A 25,574-nucleotide genomic window follows, 5' to 3' on the forward strand; every position below is an offset into this window, starting at 1 on the left:
AGCTTTTAAAAAATTTATTTCACCCAACCAATAAATATGGCATAATCACCAGAGAACACTCCCAAGTTGAGAAAAGACATGTTTTTTCTAACCTATGTGGCTACTTCTTTGTTTGAAAACCACTGTCTAATTCTATTTTAAAATATTCTTTACAATTCTTTTCAACAGTTAAAAAGGGATGGGGAGAAAGGCTCTTTCAATAAAGATTTACTTTCTCAGAAACACTTTCCCTGACCCTACCAAATTGGGTGAACTCACTCTGAGCTCCCATAGCAGCAGGCATTTCCATCATGTCACTGCTCACACTTATTGAAATTACCTATTTAATTATCAATTTAAATTATACCATAATTATCTATTATAATTGCACAGTACAGTATAGTGGATAAATGTGGAATTTTTGGAGCCAGACTGGCAGGCCTGAACTCCATCTTTGCCATATACTAGCTGTGTGACTTGAGGCAAAGTAACATTTCTTGCCTCAGTTTCCTTATCTGTAAAATAGGGATAATAATAATACAATATTTATCTCACAGGTTGTTGTAAGGATTAAATGAGTTATTGTATGTAGTAGCAATTGGAAAAGTACCTGGCAAATAGTAAGCACACAATATATCCTAGCCATTATCACTATCATCTCAGAGACGGTTATGTCTTATAAATTCTGAAAAGTCAGGCACCATGTCTCTTTTTCTCATATCCTCAGAACAAATGACAGATGGATGGGAGGTTTCAGCTGCTAAATCCTTAAAATGCTGCAGGGCTTCAAATACAAAGGTTCAATTAATATTTCCATAGAACACCCAGTAACTAGCAGAAAGAAAGTTAATAAGGTGCTAGCTTATCTAACGGGACTGAACAAATAACCACAGATTTTTGGTATTCAAAGAGCCACAGATTTCACACCAAGCATTGAAGTCCTATAGCTTCGAAGTGGTCAAAGCTAGTAGAGAGTCAGCCAATAGCCATAAGCTGCCAGAAAGCTCTGAATGAGGCCTGATATAAATGAGTGGTCACACTTAAAAGAGAAGTAAAACGAAAATAAAAATACATAGAAATAACAAATAAAGTTTAAAAGAGAAAAAAAAAAGTGTCCTTATTGTATTTCTTTATTTACCTATGACAGGTTAGCAAAATAAATCTCTAGATAAATAAAGTTATAGCTTTTAAACAAATTCTTTAAAGTGTCTCTTTCAGTTAAATACACTGATGAGGGACTTTCCTGGTGGCACAGTGGTTAAGAATCCGCTTGCCAATGCAGGGGACACGGGTTCGATACCTGGTCTGGGGGGATCCCACATGCGGCAGAGCAACTAAGCCCGTGTGCCACAACTACTGAGCCCACGTACCACAACTACTGAAGCCCGCGGGCCTAGAGCCTGTGCTCCACAACAAGAGAAGCCACCATGATGAAAAGCACGTGCACCGCAATGAAGAGGAGCCCCGGCTTGCCAGAACTAGAGAAAGCCTGCACGCAGCAACGAAGACCCAACGCAGCCAAATATATATATATATATATATAAACCTATGAAAAAGACAAGTGAGTTGATCTAATCACAATAGTTTGTTACCTGAAAGCAGGGACTGTGTCTATATCACTCATTACTCTATCACTAGTGACAAGTATGTTAACAAGCACATAGTATGTGACTAGTAAAATCTGTTAATTTAATGAATGAATGAAAAATGAACAACGCTCTGCATTAATGAATCAGGTCTACATATGAAAAAGCAACTTAATATTCAATATGTTAAGGTTCTGTTATCCTTAAATAGGTCAGGCACTAAAACATAATAAATTTTCTTGATAGGTCTGGGTTGTCATGGAGATCCACAAGTTCCTAAAAGGCAACAATGTTTCATTCCTTTTTATCATTCCAAAAAAGACCAGCACAGAACTCTGTATACACCTAAGAGCTTAAGTTTTTCTTGAGAGGATGAACAACCTCTCTAGATAACTTTTTATTTATGAACGCTAAGAAGCGTTTCGCAGAATTACTATAACCCCAGACTGAAGAGCAAGTCTTGAATTACCATGGGTGGGAGGACAGGAAGAATCAAAATCTTTTAGAGGTGGAAAGGATGCTCAGAAAATATGATGGATACATGAAATACTGCTTAGTACAAGTGCACAAAAATACTTTTAAACATGAGATTCCAAAGGATCATCTAAAAAAGTTCACTCAGATTCAGTTCTAAGTTGAGCCAACCATATTCACAAATTTATCCAAGTAACTGCTAATGTCATCTTGTTAGAAGCAATCAGACTTAATTCTGGCAGACTTTTTCTATATTATAGGTCTCCATCTTCTAGAGTGTTCAGTTCTATATTCTCTTTATGTTTAAATAAAAACTTACAAGCAGAGTATGTCTTTGGAATTCATCTACAATCCTCCTTACAGATTTTCAATGTTAATTTCTCCAGCAATGACCACATAAAAATCATAAATCCATTAACACATGATACATAAAAAGTAAAAACATTCTTCTACTACAAGTACAAAAGGAAGTAAAATAAATTATTTTATTTAAAAATTATTAACCCATCTATACTGTAACTATTTTCTACATAAAATTCAAGGGTAAAAATGTAAATCAATAATAATGCTGCAACTTCAGTTTGTAAGGTTATGAATAAGCAGTACCAGAAGGACTGATGTTTGGAAGAACACAGGAAAACAACACTTAATTTAAAAAAATTTTACCCCAAGTATTATCTGGTTCTCCCCAAAACTACAGACACTAAATTCAGGCAAGAAACATAATATTTTTTGATGGTTTCTAATGTATAGATTTTTGCCTTCTTCCCATTAACTGGCAAAACTTACAGAGGCTAATAAGTTCCTTCCAGTTCAGGAACTGATGATCCATTTAGAACAAGAATTTAAAATAGTGAAAAGTAAACTCAATTAGAAAATTATCTATCTTAAAAAATTATACTATGAAATACAGTGTACCATACGGAAAACTTGGAGGAGACCTTACTGTGAGTTTAGTTTACTCCTAAACAAACATACTGACTTTACACTTGGCTGCAAAAGCTTTATTAAAAGGTCATGTTAATACATAGTTTTTTAAAAAAAAAATTCCATGTATTTTCTAAAGGAGAAAAATAAGTCATGAGGCAAAGGATAAAAAAAGTGCATTCTCGTGTTACTTAAAAACTGCACATGATTAAAAATCTTCACTAATGCTTTTGTCTTCTAATTAGAATTCATAGGAGGGTTTACAAAACAATACTGAACATGTTTTAAATCACATTACTTAAAATCACTCACGGATTCTTTAACACGTCCTTCCTTTCTAATAAATTTCTGATACTCTCTGTCAGTCCTTCTCAAAGTATAGTTTGTGGACTGATGTTGGACCAAGAATGGTTTGTTATCAAACAACACAAAGGTAAACAAAGAGAACAAGCTTTTGGCAATGGTTTAAAGTAATTTGGCAGACCAATTTTGTTTGCTGTATATAATAATAAAAAACTAGAGATTGTATTTGATAACAATTGTATTTTTTAACTACCTTAAAAATTGTACTATAAAATGTAGTGCTGCATATAGAAAATGTTTAAGAAAACCTGTTAGTTTAGTTTATTCCTAAACTAACATCCTGACTACACATATAAAAGGTTTATTAAAAGATTACAAACTAACTCAAAATGGATTAAAGACTTGAACATAAGATGTGAGACCATAAAACTCATAGAAGAAAGCATAGGTAGTAAGCTCCTTGACATTGGTTTTGGTGATAATTTTGGGGGTTTGACACTAAAAGCAAAGGCAACAAAAGCAAAAATAAACAAGTGGTGAAACTATATCAAACTAAAAAGCTTCTGCACACAGCAAAGGAAACCATCAACAAAATGAAAAGGCAACCTATAAAGTGGGAGAAAATATTGGCACATCATATATCTGATAAGGGGTTAATACCATATAAGGAACTCATACAGCTAAACTGTAAAAAAAAAACCAAAAAACCCACAAGCAATCTGATTAAAAAATGGGCAGAGGATCTGAAAGAATACAGATGGCCAACAGGTACATGAAAAAGTGCTCAACATCACTAATTACTGGGGAAATGCAAATCAAACCCACAATGAGGTTATCACCTTACACCTATTAGAATGGCTGAAGACAAATAACAAGTGTTGGCAAGGATGTGGGGAAAAGGGAACCCTTGGGCACTGGTGATGGGATTGTAAACTGGTGCAGCCACTACGGAAAACAGTATGGAGCTTCCTCAAAAAAATTAAAAATAAAACTAACATATGATCCTACAGTTCCACTTCTGGGTATTTACCTGAAGGAAATGAAAACACTAACTTGAAAAGATACATGCACCTCCATGTTCACTGCAGCATTATATACGATAGCCAAGACATGGAAGCAACCTAAGTGTCCATGGATGGATGGACGGACGGACGGATGGATGGGATGGATGAAGAAAATGTGGTGTGTATGTATGCATATATATATATATATATATATATATACATATATACAATGGAATACTATTCAGCCATATAAAAGGAAGGAAATCTTGCCATTTTCAACAACAATGGATGGTCCTTGAGGGCATTATGCTAAGTGAAGCAAGTCAGAGAAAGACAAATACCTAATGATTTCACTGATACATGGAGTCCTAAAACAAACAACTGGAGCTCATAGATACAGAGAATAGATTGGTGGTTGCTAGAGGCGGGTGGGCAAAATTGGTGAAACCTGTTACTTTAGCTTACTCCTAAACAAACATACTGACTTTACACTTGTCTGAGTGCATCCTAGACCTAAAAAATCAGAACACGTATTTTGAGAAGAGCTTTAGGGGGTTCATTCATATTCATATTCTCTAACTAAAGTTGGAGAAGAACTAGCCTATATTATCTTATAAGTCATGTGGCCTGGTATACAGAAAAATAATATTAGCCGCTATTATTTCTTCTTCTGCACCACAAGTACCTCATTAAGTCTTACAGAGCTCACATTTTTAAACCATAATTCCCCTATCCTGTTCACACACTATATGCAACCAGGGAAAATTAGATAAAAGAAAGATAAAATGAGGTTCTGTTGCAAAAGAACCTTAGATTTTACATACTTTAAACTTTTTATCTTCTACTACTGTATGTCAACAGATTAAGACTGAACATAAAACTGCTCAGTAAGTATTTAAAAATATTTGCTGATATTCGTGAAATCAATTCAAATAAATCAAACCTAGGAATAACATAAGTTTATTAAAACCCATGCATTAAGAAGCAATAAATAACTGTAAGAAGACATGATACGATACCAGCCACTGAGCAATGTTCTCACATTAAGTACAATAGCATATTTTAAAATAATTTCTAAAATACCAGTCCTATATGCTAAGCATTTATTTTATAATATTAGGTGGGAAAATTAGAACAAAAATTAATTGGTACAGAGTATAATAACATTGAACCTCTATAAAGTTTACAGGAAAAAGACTAGAAAATTGTAATAAGTTTACAATTTTTTTATCTTACTTGCCTATTATCTCCTAAAATTTCTATGAAAACCATGTTTTTCTGAAAAATATAGTTTCTCAGTTTTTTCCTTTAATATGATTGAAATAACATACTCTCATTGTAGAAAACTGGAAATGTAAAGAAACAGCATCAACTATGTAAGAAAAAAAGACTCCCATTTTACCTCAACTGAAATGCAAACAACATTTTGACACATTTTCTTCCAAATTTTAAATGTTTCTAAAATAGTTGGAACATATAAAAATGTATGTAATAAACAGCCATGTATCCACAACTCAAGAAATAAAACATTGCCAGTATAGTTTAAAACCCTATGGAATTCTCCCAAATTCCCCTCAGAAGTAAACACTATCTTAAACTTATTCTTTTAAAAATCATTTCATGCATTACTTAATACTTTTATTAAATATGCATATTCTCTAACTAAACAAAGCACCACTCTGCATGTTTTAAAATGTTATCTAAATAGTATACTTTTTTCTATACTCACTTAACAGTCAATATGTAAGACTGATATATGTTGGAAAACTGTTAACACTGGTATATACATGTCACTACTGTATAATGTTCTATTTATAAAAATACCACAATTTATCTACCCAGCCCCCTTTTGATGACATTTAGCTTTTCCACTATTACAAACAAGGCTGCTATAAACACTTTAGTAATATGTCTCTCTGTACACATATGAGAAGTTATACAAAACTGTTTAGGGGTTAATACCTAGGAGTAACATCACGGGCTTACAGAGCATACACAGCTTTAAATTTACTAGATATTACTAAACTATTCTCTAGAATAGAAATGTATTATTGTTTAGGAAAAAAAATATCTTACAGAATCAGAAAGTTCTCCATAGACAACCCCAAACTTCTGAAAGAAAGCTTCCAAAGTCCACTTATAAGCTGTATCTAATTTGTGATGCACTTTCCAGTTGGCAAAAAGCAAAGCAATCAGCATTACATTTCCTTATTAGTTCATTAACCCTTATGTAGCTACATTCTTATCTGAAATAGTATGACCTGGGTGCAAAGGCAATCCTTCACCACAATAAATGTTCAAGACATATTTGTTAAATGAGTAAATCTTCATTAGGCTCCTTAGTTCATCTTAAGGTTCTATAATTAAAACTGTAGTCATTACACCAGGTGTTGATACAGCAAAATTTGACAGAAGTAAGATATTTTAGTTTGTTGCCAGTATCCTGTCTTGATGCCCAGTGTTGTATAGGCTCTTAGAGCCATGGCAACAGTGTTGGCGGATGCTGATTTTTAGAATCTGACTCACAGACACAATAATTCATAGTTCATGGTTAAAACAACACTGCATATCTTAGGACCACAGGATAGGATACTTAGGACCAGACTTTTGGATTCTGTAATGAGCCATGGTGGTACGTACCACACGTCACTTACACTACCTCTTCCTGCCCCTATGACTAAAGCCACTCATTTTTAAGAGTAAATCTGAATTAAAAGTATAATAGTGAAACAATGTTCTTTTGCTAACTGGTTCATATGGGTGCTGAACCACTGGCCGAGACTTATTTCCCTAAAGATGAAAACAAATAAGCCATAGTCGAAGGGTCAGCGATTCCTTCTAGGAGTAATCCAGTCTTCATTCAATTTATCTGATCTAAGGTTTTCTATGCCTGCATTAATAATAGCATCAGCATACATTTAATGGTACTACTTGCCAGAACTTGAGTTAAGGGCTTCACTCATTATCCTTACAACCCCATGAACTATTATTCCCATGCCATAGATAAGGAAATAGGCACAGAAATTTTACATAATTCACCTGGTATACAACAGTAAGTAGCAGGATGGGAATTTAAACCCAGGCAGTCTGACTTCATCCCAGCATGCAATGCTGTCTCTCTAGAAATAATTGTTCCTCCCTGGAATTACTGTGAACTGAATGGCTCAATGATAGGCTGGAGCCACACAAAATGAAGAGTGTATTTATTCAAACATAGGTGATAAAGGAATAGAACCAGGAAAATAGAAAAACAAAAAAAAAATTTTAACCACCTAATTTGGCTAGTGGTGCTCAAAATAATAGGGACAGTCAAAAGAGCTTTAGATAACTTTTTGAACCCATGGATCATGATGGAGAAAAAGCAAACAAAATGGGAAATGGAAAATCTCCTTTGGTTAGTAGATATCAAGTACAGGCATTCATTCCTCCTGAAGAACATTTCCCTTGCCCAAGGTGGTAATAAACTGCAGCAATCTTCGGTGATGCTGACATAATTCCTACAGAGAATGCAAACAGAGGCTCCAACAAACCTAGAAGCAAATTTCTACCATTAGGACCAGTAGTTGAGTTCCCTCCTGTAAGATGGAATTTATGATAATAACTTGGCAATTACAGTTAAGAATTATTATTCATTATAACAAAATGGGGAGAAAAATTCTAGAGAAAAACTGTGTAACTCCATTCCAATAAACTAAAGGGGACATTTGAATGACCTGGTTGTTAGGCACTGAAAATTGCAAAAATATATATATATATTCCTACAGAGATAAAAATCTTTAGGGTAACAGCCTGAATGAAATCCAACCTCAACCTGAGGCTCAACCAGAGAAAAAGTATCAGATGAGGCATCTAGTCTTCCTTAGGGAATTTGTGATTTGTTCTGCAGCAATGAAGCTACCCAGATATAGCAACTGAATGTACAAGGATTAGTTATACACAAACCCATTGTCCCCTTCTTCAGTTCCTAGATCTTCAAAACCCATGGTGGTTACCTGGCTAGAGGACCACAGGTACCATATGGATATTCCAACAAAGAAAGGGCAAAAAAGAAATTTTTATTTCTACGTAATACGAAAGGATGGTAGTGCCCCTGTTTTCTGATCTATACAGTTTTTCTTGCAGTGTTCGCAGCAGCTGAAATGTCAGGACTTCCTTTGAAAAGCAGAAAGGCATCACCATCAGATATGAGAGGCAGGTGTAACTACTCTGAAAATATCTGATAAACAAAACCTAACTTTTAGAGATGACTTTTTAATGATAAATGGGCTTCTGAAAACTAAGCCTGGTCCTCTTAGCAGAGATTTCAATATTAAATGAGTAGCTTAGAGAAAGAACTTAGAAAGTTTTTCTTGGATTTTGAACAATCCCTCATTTTTAACTTTAGAATTTTTTAGTTTGACAAAGCATTTAAAATATTTCTGACAAAGCTTCTCTTTCTTAATTTAAGAAAGCATTTTTAAAATTATATTTGTCTATTAGGGAGGGTGGGAGGGAGGGAGACGCAAGAGGGAAGAGATAATGGGAACATATGTATATGTATAACTGATTCACTTTGCTATAAAGCAGAAACTAACACACCATTGTAAAGCAATTGTACTCCAATAAAGATTTAAAAAATTATATTTGTCTATAAATATCCTACAACTGCAGCTTTAGAATCACTGTATTTCCCATCCATATGTTAACACTTCAAAGCTGTATGGTAAAGAAACTTTTCTCTTCTAGATTAGCCTTTACTGCTACGGAGATCAAAGGAATTAAATTCTAAACACATTACCCTCCCTTTTCACGGCACTTTTATAAAGACCCATTACTCACTTTTGCATGTTGTCAACCTCCTTGCTTTTAAGAATCAGCACGTGAAGTATCTCCTTTTCCATCAGTTGCCTAACCACCAAGGCCTCTCTCTGAGTAACTCCAACATACTGCTGAGGAGTGACCCCTTCGGGGAGCACTCATTCACCAATTTGAAAAACATACTAGATTTAAATATGAGCAAACCAACTTTTTTTAATCACTAAAAGCAGGACTTTTGCGGCTACTCAAATGTCTAGATATCATAATTTACTCATATCATACATATATTTATCTAACCAAATTATGTGAATTCATTAAAAAGAAAGCAGAAAAAAAATTAATGTACTAAAAATAGTTCCACCCCTCTTTCATTCTACTAAGAAAAGCATGCACCCTAGGGTGAGTATGAGAAGCAGAGGTGGATCTATCGTCCCCTCAGTTAGTATGAGTTTTGAATGCTTCTCAGTGGAAGCATCTCACTCCATGACCATGATTCTACTGCATAAGGACAGTATTCTTCATGCAACATGGTAATAAAACACAAACCAGCAACTTCATCAAGTTGCAATCAAACAAATAGCTATCTATTATTAGAGAAAAACTTGGCTCTGATGTGTGTATGTGTATTCTACATATCTAGTTAAATGAAACTGACAAGGAAATTTAAGTTGCATTAATTTCTTAGAATACTTCTAGCTAATATACATAATTAAAAGTAAAAAGAACAACAGAGTTATTTCCTTAAAAGTAAAATTATACTGTAATTCAGACATTTAGTCTAAATTGATACTGTTTTACTATATTTGCACCCAGTACAAATTTTTCAGATACTTACAAAAATATAAGATTAGATAAGTACATTTGCACATCATATAAAATTTTCAGATACTGAGAAAAATAGGAGACCAGCTTTTCTTTGATAATCAGTACTAGTTCACAGTACTACCAGTCATTTTTTATATACCTCCTAAGAGAGATCGGGAGATGTGCCACTTAGATATCATGGCTAATAGTGGCAAAAACTGAATTATCATCTACTTGATCCAATGTGACAATTTCATTCATAAATTGATTTTTGAACTGATTTTTTGAATTGATTTTTCTCTTTTTTCTGCCTGTCTGCTTTGAGTTCTTATGTTTTCAGTGTGTACTATTAAGTTCTACTGTAGATGCCAACAGGTGTGTTTATCAACACTTCTGAAAGGGGATCTTGTCTCTACTCCTCTTGACTTTCTTCTTGTTTTCCTCTTCCCTATAACTACCTCTTTTTTCTTTTACCTGTCTTTTCATATCATTTTAACCTAGTTACTTATGAAATTAAAGAGGTCAAAATGTGCATATGGAAGTGTGACAATGCATATGGATATGTAAGTACTACTGCCAGTAATGTATCAGGCACTGTGCTAAGTGCCAGAATACAAGGATGAATAAAACAGTCTTTGCCTTCAAGGAGCTCACAGTTTGGAAAAAGAAAGAGACAATATCTAAAAATGTTTTAATAAACTGAGTAACTTTTTCCTTTTTTTTTTTTTTTTTTGGCAGTACGCGGGCCTCTCACTGCTGTGGCCTCTCCCGTTGTGGAGCACAGGCTCCGGACGCGCAGGCTCAGCGGCCATGGCTCTCGGGCCCAGCCGCTTCGCAGCATGTGGGATCTTCCAGCACTGGGGCACGAACCCGTGTCCCCTGCATCGGCAGGCGGACTCTCAACCACTGCGCCACCAGGGAAGCCTCTGAGTAACTTTTGTATGAAGTCTGAGCCTCATATGTTTCACATTATAGCTTCCAAAGGCTTAATTACTAATATTAGATTCCCTGTTAGTTTAAGGGACAAGTTGGTACGACCGGTGGTATTTTAAAAGAAGCCCAAGCCAGTCTGCCAACTTCCAAGTTAAACTTCCTGGGTTGGGTGTAGTTTAGAATATGGCAATATACCAGCACAGCTTCAAAGCAGAATAAGCAGTGCCATTAAGGTAGAAGAAATACTGCATTAAGAGCTGCTAAGAATGCCCTAAGGCAAAATGAAACGTTGATAACCAGAAAACAAAAGTGTCAATAAGCACGCCTCTGGTGGCATCATAAGCATCACAGCTAACTTTTACTGAGTGACTACCATATGCTAGCACTGTGTTAAGGGCTGTCAGGTATTATATCAGTTAATTTAAACTATATATCGATACCATATTTTCTCCATCTCATAGATGAGGAAATTTTATCCTAGAGAATTTAAATAACTTTCTCAAGGTCAGAGAGTGGTAGAGAACTGATTTAAACTTGGGAACTATGATAGCAGATGACTTAATGTTAGCCACTATTTTTTTTTTTTTAATCTCCAGCACCAAGAAATCTGGCAGTAGAATATGTACTTAAATAGAGAATAATTTCTATTGGGCCAGCCATTTTCAAGGTCTCAGAATCCCTTGGTTTCAGGACCTCTTGAATAAAAAATATTTTCTCTTAAAAAATAGAGAACACCAAAAAGCTTTTCTTTGTGTGGGACATATCCACTGATATTTACCATATTAGAAATTAAACCTGAGAAATTTTAAAAACACAAGAACTGTCAGGGCATACATCATCATATATCATGTAGCATTTAGAAATTCCATATTACATTCAGGAAAATAATACTGAAATGGCAAATAAAGTTTTAGTAGTATCAAGAAAATAGTTTTAACCTGAAAACACTTTAAAAGAGTCTCAGGAACACCAAGAGGTCCCTGGAACACACTAGGTAAACTACTGGATTAGACTACTTACTATATTTTAAAATAAATCATGAACCCCTCATTACCACTACCTTTTCAGAATCTGGAAACCCTGATTGAAAATGATTTATTTATGACAGAGGACTTATTTCAGAGACAAGGAAAAAAGATTCAGGGAAGTCAAGGGGCAGACCTAAGATCACACAGCTAGTCAGTGGCAGATATCTAATATTACTACATTAAACAACATATTTTTGGTTTCTGATTACAAAGTATCAGTAGACTAATATTTGGGGACAGTTGGTAATAAGGAAAGCAATTACACAATAGTGAAACAGGGTATGAAAATTCCAAAGATCTCTTGAATAAGCCAATACTTTCAGTGTTGTGCAGGAAAAGCTAATAGTGCTGGCTTCACTTCTCCATTCATTTATAATGTGTTACTCATAGGGCTCCTACTGATGAAGCAAATCCATGGTCCCTGTCAGACTAGCTTAACTAAAAACTACATTTCCACTTCCACTTCCAGACAAGATGGAGTAACAGACCAGATTAACCCTCACACTTGAAACAATAAAAAAATAAATAAACAAAATACATTAAGCAAGAGTTTTGAGACAGTGGACATGGTCAGTGCAGGACAGTGATCCCTGAGAGAGGGGAAAGAAAGTGAATCCTATGATTGCTGGGGGGAAGGGGAGAGGCAGGAGACAGGGAGAAGAGGAGGAAAAGGAAGAAGAAGAAGTTCTAAGGTAACTCAGAACTCTATATCTTGTACAAAAAATTAAGAATATTTCAGACACATGGAACATGAAAAACTTATCAGCACCAGACCTACACAATGAGGAAGGTTAAAGGAAGTTCTTCAGTCAAAAGGAAAATAACACCAGAAATACAGATTTACACGAAGAACTAAAGCATGTACTCTGGCTACAATGGAATAAATTAAATATCAATAATAAAAACATATCTACAGAATCTCCAAATATTTCAAAATTAAACAATATAACTGTAAATAACCCAAGGGTCAAGGAAGAAAGCAATAGGAAAACTGGAACAGAGCAGGACCACCTCCCCCACCCCCCGGCCCCAAGTACAAAACTGAGCAGTTAATGATTAGGACAACAGTCACAGATTCAGTGTCTGATGCATACTCCTGAATTGTTTTACAGATACTATAACTGCTACCACAGGAAAAAAGCTAACTACATGATGACCAGACTGTAGCCATGACATAAGCTGCTCCAGCTTGAGCAGTATTGAATCTATGGGTAGCACAATTCCAAGAACTGGCCTCAAGAGAATGGGATTAACATTATTGCTCATAATAATCTATATCTTTGTGGGCATCAAAGCAACTGTAGCTTTCTCTACCCGTATATATAAGCAGACAACTAAAATTATCAGCAGAGATGCTACAGACCCATGTTGACACCCTCCACTCTGAGAATATAGCACTCTATGTCAGCATGAAGAAGTTACAAAAGACAGACCTTCACCCCTAACCCCACAGAAATGGAATGATGTTCTGACAAGTGGGGATTTGTAAGCAGCTCTTTGCAGGAAACCACCCTCAGCAGGAAGCCCCTTTTCTTGTCACTTTAGCAAAGCTATATTGTAACTAACTTTTAAACCAGGTGCCACCATGCTCTACTCATTTCTGGCCCAAGCACACCTTTCAAATCTTTTAATCACACAATACCTTGTCTAACTTGTCGGTTCTTTCCATAGATCAAAGAAGTAGAAATGAAGAATAAGCAATGAAATGTAGAAATGAAGATGACCAGATCTCTCCCGTAGCTTCCCCTTCAGTCATCTCCTGAACAAACTGTGTGAACAAGATAACATCTAGAGGAAGATCACAAGAAGTCAATGAGCCTGCGAGCAGTGGGGGGATGATGATGACTCTGACCCCCTATCTCAATGATTAACTGAGATTACTTCCCTCCTTCTCTTTAAAAGTTTCATGGCTGAGCAGAATCTTCGGAGGTGGTTTGTGGGGGATGCCGAGTCCACCATCTGCCCAGATTGCCGGCATTCTGATTAAGAGCACCTTTCTTTTCTACTGTTTGTGAGTCTGTAACTGATTTTGTAAGCGGGAAGTGGCAGGACCCAATTCATTCGGTAATAAAATTATGAAGTATTTTGAACTGAATGAAATGAAAACAGAAAACAGGAATAATTGTGGGATGCAGGTTAACACCATGGTCAGAGGAAAATTTATAGTACTAAATGCCTGTTAGAAAAGATGAAAGATCTCAAATCAATGACCACAACTTCCACCTTAAGAAACTAACAAAGAGCAAACTAAACTCAAAGTAAAGTTAAGAGTAGAAGTCAAACGTATTGAAAGCAGAAAAACAATTGAGAAAACGAAAGAAACAAAAACTAGTTCTTCAAGAATGTCAGTAAAAGAGATAAGCCTCTAGCCATACTGATCAGGAGAAAAAGAAACAATTCACCAATATCAGGAATGAGGCAGGGATTTTTAACTACAGATCCTACAAATGCTGTGCCAGGTAGACTCTAAGATGGCCCTCAATGATCTATGTCTTCTGGTATTCATACCCCTATATAAGCCATTCCTCCTCAGTGTGACCTGGCCTAGCGACTTGCTTCCAATCAACAGAATATTGCAAAAGTGATGGGATGCCATTTCCATAATTAGGCTTCATAATACTGTGCCTTCTATCTTCCTAGCAGACCCCTCTTCCCTCGATGGCTATGATGAAGTAAGCTGCCATGATGGAAAGGCCCAACTGGCAAGATACTGAGGGCAGCTTCCAGCCAACAGGGGACTCTGACCCTTAGTTCAGCAAACCAAAAGGAACTGAATCCTGCCAAAAAACACATGATTTTGGAAGCAGATCCTTCCCCAATCAGTCTTTCAGATGGGACCCTAGTTCTGGCCAGTACTTTGCTTACAGTCTTATAAAAGACCCTGAAGCAAAGGACCAAGCAAAGCTATACCTAATTCCTCACCCACAGAAACTGTGAGTCCATAATGTGTACTATTTTAAGCCACTAAAATTGCAGTAGTTTTTTATTATAGCAAGAGATAACGAATATAAATATTTAAAAGGTAATCGAGAATTATTACGAACAACTTTATGCCAATAAATTCAACTTAGATAAAATGGACAAATGGATATATTTCTTAAAATACGCAAACTAACAAAGCTCACTCAAGAAAAAAAATTGAATAGTTCTTATCTACTAATAAGGTTAAAATTAAAAGCCATTTCCCAAAGAAAACTCTAGGCCCACACATCTTCACTGGGAAATTCTACCAAATATTTAAGGAGGAAATAATACCAACATTACATAAATTCTGCCAAAAAATTAAAATAGAAGTAATAATTCTCAACTCATTCTTTGAGGCCAGTATTATCATATCAAATTCTGACTGACAGTACAAGGAAAAAAAATCATACAGATCAGTATTACTCAAATATAAAAATTCTTAACAAAATTTTAGCAAGCTGAATTCAACAATATATAAAAGAACAACACATAGTAATCCAGTGCTATTTATCTCAGGAATGCAAGCTTGGTTTAAAATTAAAAATAGTAATCAATATAATCCCACAGTAACACACTACAAAAGAAAATCCATATGACCACCTCAATGGATGCAAAAAATTATTTTAATAAAATCCAACACCCATTTTTGATAAATACTCTCAACAAATTAGGAATAAAAGGAAATTTCCTCAATCTAATAAATCACATGAATGAAACATATAACTAAAGTCATGCTTAATGGCGAAAGACTGGTTATTTTTCCAACATCAAGAACAGGACAAAGCTATCCACTCTTATCACTTCTATTCAACACTGTACAAGAAATCATAACCAATTCAATAAAGGGGAAAAATCCAGACTGGAAAAGAAAAAGTTAAATTCTCATTATCCAAACAGAAAATCCTCCAGCATGTACAAAAAACTACTACAGCTAGTGAGTTTAGCAAGGTGCAGGATATAAGGTCAATATACCAAAACCTATTATAGTTTTTATATAAGGCATGAACAACCAGAAATTTAAATTTATAACAGCATCAAAAATTATTTAGTGATAAACTAAAGATGTGTAATATGTGTTCACTGAAAACTATAAAATATTACTAACAGAAATTAAAGAAGACTTAAGAGAAAGTTATACCATAGTCTCTGATCAGAAGATTCCACATTGCTAAAATATCAATTCCCCTTAAACTGATGAGATTCTATGCAATCCCAGAAGATTTTCTAGAAACAGATATGCTGGTTGAAAATGTTTCAGTGTATATGCAATGTACCTAGAATAGGAAAAACAATTTTGAAACAGAATAAATAAGGTTGGATGACTTACATTACTTGATATCAAGATGTATTTTAAGGTAGTGATCAAGATAATACGGTATCAATGTAAAGGTTTAAAAAAAATCAGTGGAACAGAACAGAGAGTTCAGAAATTGATCCTCACATACACAGTTAATTGATTTTCAACAGAGATAACAGGGGAATTCAATGGGGAAAAGGACAATCTTTTCAACAAACAGTGCCAACAAAACTGGATACTCTTATGCAAAAAAAAAAAAAAAAATCAATTTTGACCCTGACTTTATACTAGCCAAAACTGAACTCGCAATGGATCACAGATCTAAATTAATAATTAAGTGTATAAGTTGTCTAATTTACTATCTCTTGAGACTGTTACTATCAGTCAAACAATTCATAGGTAACACAGAAGGATTCCACGGTAGGAAAAAAAATGTGAGAAGTATATTCTATTCCTTTCTTAAAGATTTACAATTTACAATAATATTAAAAACTGAGACACCTAATAACAACAATGAAATCTGTCTAATTTTCTTTAACTCAATAATACATAAATATATTGGACCACAGAGTTCTGTATTTACATATTGTTTATTAATAACCTATTGGGCCCAGTTCTAGAAACTCTGATACTGTTCAAAAATTTTTGTTTTACATGTTAGGAATTAAGTCCAGAATAAGTAACTCATCAGTCCTCTGTTCTTTGTATTATAAAACATCATTTTCACTTGATATGCCCTGGAGGTTTTATAACCAAGTATTGCTTATATTTTTGTGCTTCTACTCTCCCTGGGCCTTCATTACTACAACTTTTATCATTCTGTGGAATAACAATCTGTTTTTCTCATGAGAAGGAGCACTCCTTTTGCCCAGGAAATGTGGACTGCTCATTTTCATTTTGCCCAACTAATGCCAGTGACTAGAAAATAGTGAAATCTCAATAAATGCTTCATAAGTAAAAAAAAGTGGGAGAAAAAAGGATTTTCATGTGAACAGCCCACAAGCTAAAATATGGACACCCAAGAGAAGACTGTAAAATTCTAAACTGGGAAGGAAGATACTGAGGAAAAGTGATCTAAGACAGCAAGGTAGGGTTAGTGGAAAATGAAGAAAATATTTACAGAGCAAGAACTTGGAAAAGTCTAAACTTAATAAGATTTCATGGTATCACCAACGCAGAGAAGACATTTGGTTCAGTACAGCTGATACTTCATTGCTCAATTAATAAATAATTTCCTATACTACACACCAGGAACATGATTTGCTCCATGCAAAAAGCAGCAGATTGGTTATGATATAAAACCACATGAAAACAATTACTTCATTTGACAGCACAAAGGATTAAGTATCTGTTCAATATGTTGAAGGAAAACAGTCCAAGCTTCTTATTCTCAGAATAAAAATGTTAGAATATATAACAAAAGTACATCACAAAAGGAACTGACATTAATTGATCATGCTAAGCCTTTGACATACATAAGCTCATTGAGGATCACTACCTTGTGGGGTAGATACCTTTCAAACAGACTTGAGGAATTAACTGAAGCCTCCTCTTTTAGAATCTACATTCTGTCATAAGAATGTAGATTAATAAGAATCTACGTTCATAAGAACCTGGATTGCCCAATTTTATTTTTCCCAATAATCTCCAAATCCCAAGATCTGTTCATCTGTAATGAACTTTTCCAATAATTTCAATTTTATAAACATTATTAACTTTTCCTGACTTATAGGACCTCTTGGTGGGCATTTAAAAACTGCAACAGGTCCCTCATCTTGTTCAGGACATACTCCAGGAATTCATAACAGCTGTCCTTCTAAGGAGCATCCAAGACCTGTAAAATTCTTAACATGGTTTTATATCAAAATGGAGTAACTTTTCATGAGACTGACTGTAAAAAGAGGAACACTTATAGACTTCTTAATAAATTACACATATGTGCTAAATACTTTATTCCTCTACTTAATTCTTACATACTTCTTATGAGATAAATCTCTTTGCAGATGAGAAATCTGAGGCTCAGAGATTAAGTTATTTTATCCTTTCCAAGGTCAAATACAGTGGTGATACCAGGAAGCAAATTTATCTGATTCATTCCATGGCTTATGTTTTTTATGTATAAAATGTGAATAATATTTTTATAATAAATAATGATAGCGACATCATCTTACAACTTCTAGAGTATATGTCAAAGTCCTGGACAAGTAGTAATAACAACTATTTTGGGGTCTCTCTTAAACTTCAGCAAGTGTGATATGGTCCAAAGGGACAGTAATTTAAAATCATACTGCCTGGTTACTACTCTTTTTTTTTTTTTTTTTTTTTTTTCTTTTTGCGGTATGCGGGCCTCTCACTGTCGTGGCCTCTCCCGTTGCGGAGCACAGGCTCCGGACGCGCAGGCCCAGCGGCCATGGCTCACGGGCCCAGCCGCTCCGCGGCATATGGGATCCTCCCAGATCGGGGCACGAACCCGTATCCCCTGCATCGGCAGGCGGACTCTCAACCACTGCGCCACCAGGGAGGCCCTGGTTACTACTCTTGTGTGCTTAATATCTGGTAAGTTATCTACCTTCTCTGAGCCTCAATTTCTTCAACTCTATAATGGATGGGATTTTTTAAATGGCTTCTTGATGAGCTTGTATGAAGCTTAAAAAAGGTAACATGTGAAAGGTTTTAAACTATATTGTGACAAATGGTAGTTGTAAATATTGTTACTAATTAAAACAGGTTAAGCAGGCCTAAAAATGTATTCTTCCAGAATCTACCCTCCATTATATTCTCATGAATAAGAAACATTTAAATTTATAGAAAATAATTTTTTTAAAGCTGTCAGAAAATAAATCCTCAACAATTACAAAAAAGGACGTAAGAGAGATTCAAAGATTATTATGTTTTGACTTCCACTTGTTAACTTTAAAGACCCAACACTGAGAAGATTAAAAAAATGAGAATTGTAAAGATCAATCCTGATAAAGATGCTATTTCACAGGCATACAAAGTTAAATGAAACTCACAATGAGGTGAGAAACTGACATACAGGCTCTATGTTAGAGCATCTCAACAGGCATTGTCCCTGTTGAATGGCTAAACTGAAAAAATAGGTTTGACTGGCTTAAAAATGGGAACGTGGACAATCTGATAGCTATGTGATTTCTTTCATTTTAAATATCTGCTAGCAAGAGATTTAAAGGAGCTTACATCATCTTAACCCAATTTTTTCTTATCCAAAAACATTACGATTACAATTTATAGGCAGGTGCTGTTTGAATATGACCAAGAATAACAAACAACATTTTCTCTCATGGGTTTATTTGAACCTAACTTTGAAATACACCCTTTTCTTACCCATAGTTTTCTTCACATTCAGAACATTCAGAAGGAGCAGTTACATAACAAAACAGAGATTAATGGGAACATAGATGCAATATATAGAAAACACTTACTTTAATTCTCTGTCCCTCCTGTCTTGCTTTGCTATTTAACTGCTTCATCTCGTGTTTTGCACCTGAGATCAAGAGGCATAAAATACTATTTCAAAATTTGTGTGTCCTTTCTAATTATTGCATTTGATCCCCTAGTAGCTATAAAACCTATACCATTATCCCCCTCAAAAATAAAAACAATGCAAACAGTAAACAATCTAGAGAAAATATGTGCTCTAAGGGAGAGAACTTTATTACCCATTAACGCTGACAAATGGGGGACAATGAGTAAAAACTATTTTATTTACTTTTTATTCACACAACTAGATTTTCCCATTTGTAAGGGGAAGCTATTTATCAAAATCAAACAATCTGGTAGTTGTATAACACAACCACAACTAACTTGTCAAAGGCTAAATAAAACACATGGAGTTTAATTCAGGAGTCATCATTCTCTGGGGGTAGTGAGTCTACATGATTTCATATCTTCCTCATTCACCAAGTGTACCAGTTTCTTTTTCCTTTGTGACATCTCTCCTCTTTCCATTATTTTGTGATCCTGATCCTATCATCCCAATCTAAGTCTTATTTCATCCCAAGTGGGCCTGTGTAGTAACATCATATCAGATTATCCAATTTCTTGTCTTTGGATCCATCCTTCATACCACAGTATATTGATATTTATAAAACCCTTTGTGCCATTCCCTGTGTCAAAGTTTATTTTTAATTGGTTCTCTATTTCTCAAAGGATAGACTTTATTTCTTCTACAGAAAGGTTATCTGCCTTATCACACTATTCACCTACAAAGCAAGGTGATTTACTAAAATTTCTAAATTTTGTGTTTGGTGCCTCTGTAACTTGTGGTCCCATCATTCTACATTTCCAGAAAGAGTTGTCTTCCTTTCAACCTTATTCACACAAATATTGTTTGTCCTACAATATTCTGCTCAAACTCTTCCTATTCTATTAAGTCTTTCCTGACCACTCAAAGTAATTTCTCCCTCTCCTGTAATCTCATGGTAATCAGTGAAACTACTTTGGTAATTAATTATTTGTTGCCTAATTAGAGCTTCTCACTGCTGCCTTAAAAGAGTTAAAGTTTTACAGTTTATTTAAAATAAAGATGACTTGGTAAGTATAACTTGTATTTCCAACCATATTTCCTGAACTCTAAGATACACATTTATTCACTTGACATTTCAGAAACTGAGTGCATCTACAAATCTCAGCAGGGTAAAACTGGGGAACCACAGTAAGAGCAAGTTCCTTAAAAGCAGGCAGACAATACTGTCATCCTTACTTACAAGGGTAGCTCTCTTGCCACTGTGCTCCGATGGGAGAAGAAAACAACACGTTCTCTCTGCTCCTAGGTACTCCCAAGGCCTCTCCTGTCAAATGTAAATGAACTAGAAACCAGGTTCTCTCAAAACTCCACCCAGTATAACCCTTCCTGGGGTCAGAATGACCTCCGTTTGTTTTGCATAGATAACATGTGAAGGGAATTAAGCCCCTATTATGCCATCTCCAACTTGCTACCCATCAAACTTCAGAGTGGTTATTAGCCAAACTCTTCCATATATATGAAGGAACAGATATTGAATACTTGCTAAGAATGGAGAGAGCACTAAGCAAAATTAAAGATCCCTTTAGCCACATCTGGCAGAAATGGTCCAGAGTTGTTAGAGAAGTAACATTAAATGAATACAGATAACCTTACGGACTCATTTTAGTGTCCATAGAATCTGAAAGCTCTGTGTTTACTCTAGTTGAATTTTTATTTATTTTTGTTTCCTTTAACCCAAGTACCTAATCTATGGCTTTGTGTATGACTCTCAGAAGTCTAGAACAAATTCTGAATCCTTGTACCCTAATATTTTCATTTTTCTACCTGATCTGGTCTGTCAGGCTGCCATCCACATGTATTCCTGACAGCTGATCTGAGAAATGACCACTGCTGGTGCTTTTTAAATAAACTGAACCCTCATATCGCTTCACTGCAACAGGTAGCACAAGTCACACAGTATGTTTACAATGAAAGACCTCAAAACATATCAACTATTTATCCCTTAACAGAAAGTCCCTGAGATTATTTTGTGCTGAGTCATACACAGCAGCTAAGCTAAGTATTTTAAAGCCAACTCATCACCACATAACTGGTTTTCCCCTTCTCCACTAATAGGCCTAAGTCCGGAACTTCAGTAAGGTAGTTATTATTAGTATCCACCACCTCCGGCCCCCACAACCAGTGCAAAAGGGAAAAGAAAAAAAATGTTTGAGGCAAAGAGAAGCAACGTGCCTAGAGTCATACAGCTAAGAAATAGGAGTGCCAGAAACAGCACAGGCATCTTGATTTCAACATTCAAGCTCTTAAATTCTACACTATTCTGCCTCACAAAACACTATACTTGCCAGGCAAATTTTTTAAAAAATCAAATAATGTCCAATGCCCTCTTTATCAATTGCAGATCCTCTTTCTTTTTTCACCTTTGTCCTCTCTCTCCTCCCATTCCTTCAGTATATGGCAGAAAATTTAAGACAATTCTTTAAGTTGGGAAATTCTAAGGTAAGGGGGTTAAAAATACTAGCACAGAATTCAGAATATGTGAGTTCTAGGCCAGCGTCTGTCATTAACTAGGCAAACTTTCTGGCCAAATCTCATGTGTATTTTGTATCAACAGCACACATCTCAACCTAGCCAAATCTCATACTCTCTTAAGTTTCCTCCTCTACGAACTAAAAGTACTGGATATAAATAAAACACCTTCTAGTTTTGAAAATTCTTCTAGCTTTCAAAATTTGAATATTGAAAAATGGGGAGGGAAGGAAGAACACCACGAGCAAGATTGTTTCATTCTGCAAACCATATTATAAAGAGAAGCGGGGGCTTCCCATGTGGCACAGTGGTTGAGGGGTCCACCTGCCGATGCAGGGGACACAGGTTCGTGCCCCGGTCCGGGAGGATCCCACATGCCGTGGAGTGGCTGGGCCCGTGAGCCATGGCCGCTGAGCCTGCACGCCCGGAGCCCATGCTCTGCAACGGGAGAGGCCACAACAGTGAGAGGCCCGCGTATTGCAAAAAAAATAAAAATAAAAAATAAATAAAATAAAGAGAAGGGAAAACCATGGTAGAAATTTAGCAATTAGAAAAAATAAGCACTCAAACTCTACTCAATTGAATGCTGTTTCTTTTCCAAAAATAACTACCACAATGGGTTATGTGTAACCTGAAAATACTTATATTAAACTGCCAACTCCTGGGCATTGATGGTACCTATAAATATAATTTCTATTAGTGGTTACCTACCAGTGAACTCATACCTTTTAAATTAAGGAATGCAAAACTCTGTATTGTAGGAAAGAGTATCAACAGAATGACTTCTCTTTCCTATGAGCCCTCTCATAACCCCTTGCCCAGGGTATAAACTGCAACGGTACTTCGGCACTGTGAGCTTGGCCTAGGTTGGGTAGCAGAGCTTAAAAGGGCAGGAAAACCAAGATGACATGGCCCCTTGGAATTTCCGTAAACTAAAATGATCAGACAACATTTTTGAAACAGAATTTGTACATGAGGAAATATAAGCATGAAAATACATAATAAAATATTAGATATTTGGAGAAAATAATAATGGTGGTAATAATAGTAACAGCAGCTTTCATTTATTGTATCAATAAATGAAATACTTCATAGCTATTATTATACTACATCTTTACCAAAATCCTACAAAGTATCTGTAAGATTATCATAATTATAGAGATTAGAAACCTGAGGCACAAAGAGGTTATGTAATTTGTCCAAGGTCACAGAGCACAACTCTTCAGAGGCTGTGATCGTAAATAAAATGCTTCACTAAGCAGTGTCATCAATCAGGGCAATAATTTGTAAGCACAGAAGAAAGCCCTATAACCATTAATTAATACCACCACCATCTACTTCAAGCTTCACCACCTTGTATCAATTTCGGTTCTTTCCCCTCCTTGAACTCCAAACGCAATTAATCTAGTATATCTAATGATTCTTCCTCAATTTGATTATACTCAGCAAACACGTACAGAGCATTCATTATATATAAAGCATTATAGAGACAAAAACTTTTATATCAAAGTTTCTCAGAAGACTTCTGCATTCCCAAGAAAGAAATTGAAGGGGAAAGGAAATCAATTTTATTTATGTCCTTTACAAATCTAAAAGAAGTAAAAGTATAGTATTAATAAGCATGACTGAATCAGAAAACAATTCTTATTCATTACACTTAAAATGCAGCACATTTACAAATGTATTCATTTATTTAAATTTGTTACAAATAAATCTAGTTGATAAATTCTGACATATATAAGATTAAAGCCAGCACTTATAGAATACTATGTACCAGACACTGATCTAAGCACTGCCCACTGTACATGTATCTCATTTAATTCTCACAACAATCTTGTAAAGTAATTATTATTATCCCCATTTCACAGATGAGTAAACTGAGGTACAGTAAGTTTAAGTAACTGGACAAGAAGCACATATGTAGTAAGTGGCAGAGCTGGGATTCATCCCAGGTAGTCTGGCCCCAGAGTACGTGCTCTTAATCATTGCCTTCTAAAGAGCGGGGGGGGGGGGGGGGTGGATCTGAAACTAGAATAAATCATTAACACTGTAGAAAATACGAAAAATCATGATATTCTCTGGCCTTTATGCCTGGTTACAAAGGTCAAATATAGAAAACATTCATTTGTAGGAAAGAATAAAAAATAAGGGAAGGAGGGGACAAAGTCATTAATTAATTATACTCTGCCCATGTCTAAATTATCTGAGATTAATCGCTCCTTTCAGTCTTTGGTGCTTTAAATTCAATCACCACTTTCACAAATTTCTGAAAATAGAAGCGCTATTCAATCATGATGATGCTTTTATCTGTTCACGTGTGTGTTTTTGTTCTGCACAGGTGGGGAGTAGGTCAACGGTGCTGTGGGTAGTTCTGATAACCGGAAACTCAACCAACCACCTGTGTGCTATGAGGCGACTTTTCTGGTGGATTTGGGAAAAACAGGGAAGACACACTAGAAAGAGCTCTGCTGTAGTGACTTTTCTTACTTCTGAAAATGGGCATAGGGTGAAACACTGAAAAGAAGTTTGTGGGCTCTTAGCCACACAATTCCAGTGGAACTCACTTATGCATAAAGGTTACTAGAGCAGAATGGTATCTTCATCAAAATTAAAGTCAGGACCTTTTAGGCAAAAAGTATAAAGAGAAAAAATTCTCCTTGAAAAGTTGTTAAATAAATATTGATCTCAACCTTCATGATTCTGTATAGCCAATCTTGTACACTAAAATGTATAATAATACAGTATTAATAGAGTTCATATGCTAAATACTGCTTTACAGTACTGCAAAAAATTATTCTTCTCCGTTATAGTTTTTTTTTCTGAAAAGTTGTTAAATAAATATTGATCTCAACCTTCATGATTCTGTATAGCCAATCTTGTACACTAAAATGTATAGTAATACAGTATTAATAGAGTTCATATGCTAAATACTGCTTTACAGTACTGCAAAAAATTATTCTTTCTCCCTTATAGTTTTTTTTTTTTTTTTCCCCGGAGCGGGGCATGAATCCGTGTCCCCTGCATCGGCAGGCGGACTCTCAACCACTGCGCCACCAGGAAGCCCCCCATTTTTCAGTTTTTAAATACCTTTTTATCACGACCTACCACAAAAAGTAAAATTAAAAATTTTTCTATCATTAATGTAAAATCAAATTATTTATTAAATGAGATTTTCCATGATGGAAATGTGTTATTTATACAATATAGTAAAGTCTAAATAAATGTCATTCACATAATTTCTACAAAGGCATCTGCAATTTCATTAAAGCTTAAACTGACATTAATTTTACTAACAATGTGTCAAAACTAGCTTTTAGTCAATATTATTATTTATTTCTAAATTTAAAAAACTAACCATATTAAAATACTAAGGAGAATGAAATACTTTGTTCAACTGAGATTCTTATTAACAAAATTATATCCATCTATACTTATGATTATGAAAACATGGTCAAGATGGTG

The 25,574-nt window shown here is 35.2% G+C and overlaps 1 protein-coding gene across 3 annotated transcripts in view; it reads right to left on the bottom strand.

The window, feature by feature from the left end:
- Positions 1–25,574, bottom strand: part of TCF12 (transcription factor 12) — a 393,224-nt gene that overhangs the window by 206,059 nt on the left and 161,591 nt on the right. The window contains exon 2 of one of the 3 annotated variants that reach the window (XM_060097289.1): positions 19,540–19,601. The exons of the other annotated variants lie outside the window; for them this stretch is intronic. Coding sequence (XP_059953272.1) covers positions 19,540–19,587 — 48 coding nt within the window. The 5' untranslated portion in view covers positions 19,588–19,601. The remainder of the gene's footprint in view (positions 1–19,539; positions 19,602–25,574) is intronic. 3 annotated transcript variants of the gene reach the window in all.

The sequence above is a fragment of the Mesoplodon densirostris genome, chromosome 4, assembly GCF_025265405.1.
Source record: "Mesoplodon densirostris isolate mMesDen1 chromosome 4, mMesDen1 primary haplotype, whole genome shotgun sequence".
Classification (NCBI taxonomy): Eukaryota; Metazoa; Chordata; class Mammalia; order Artiodactyla; family Ziphiidae; genus Mesoplodon; species Mesoplodon densirostris.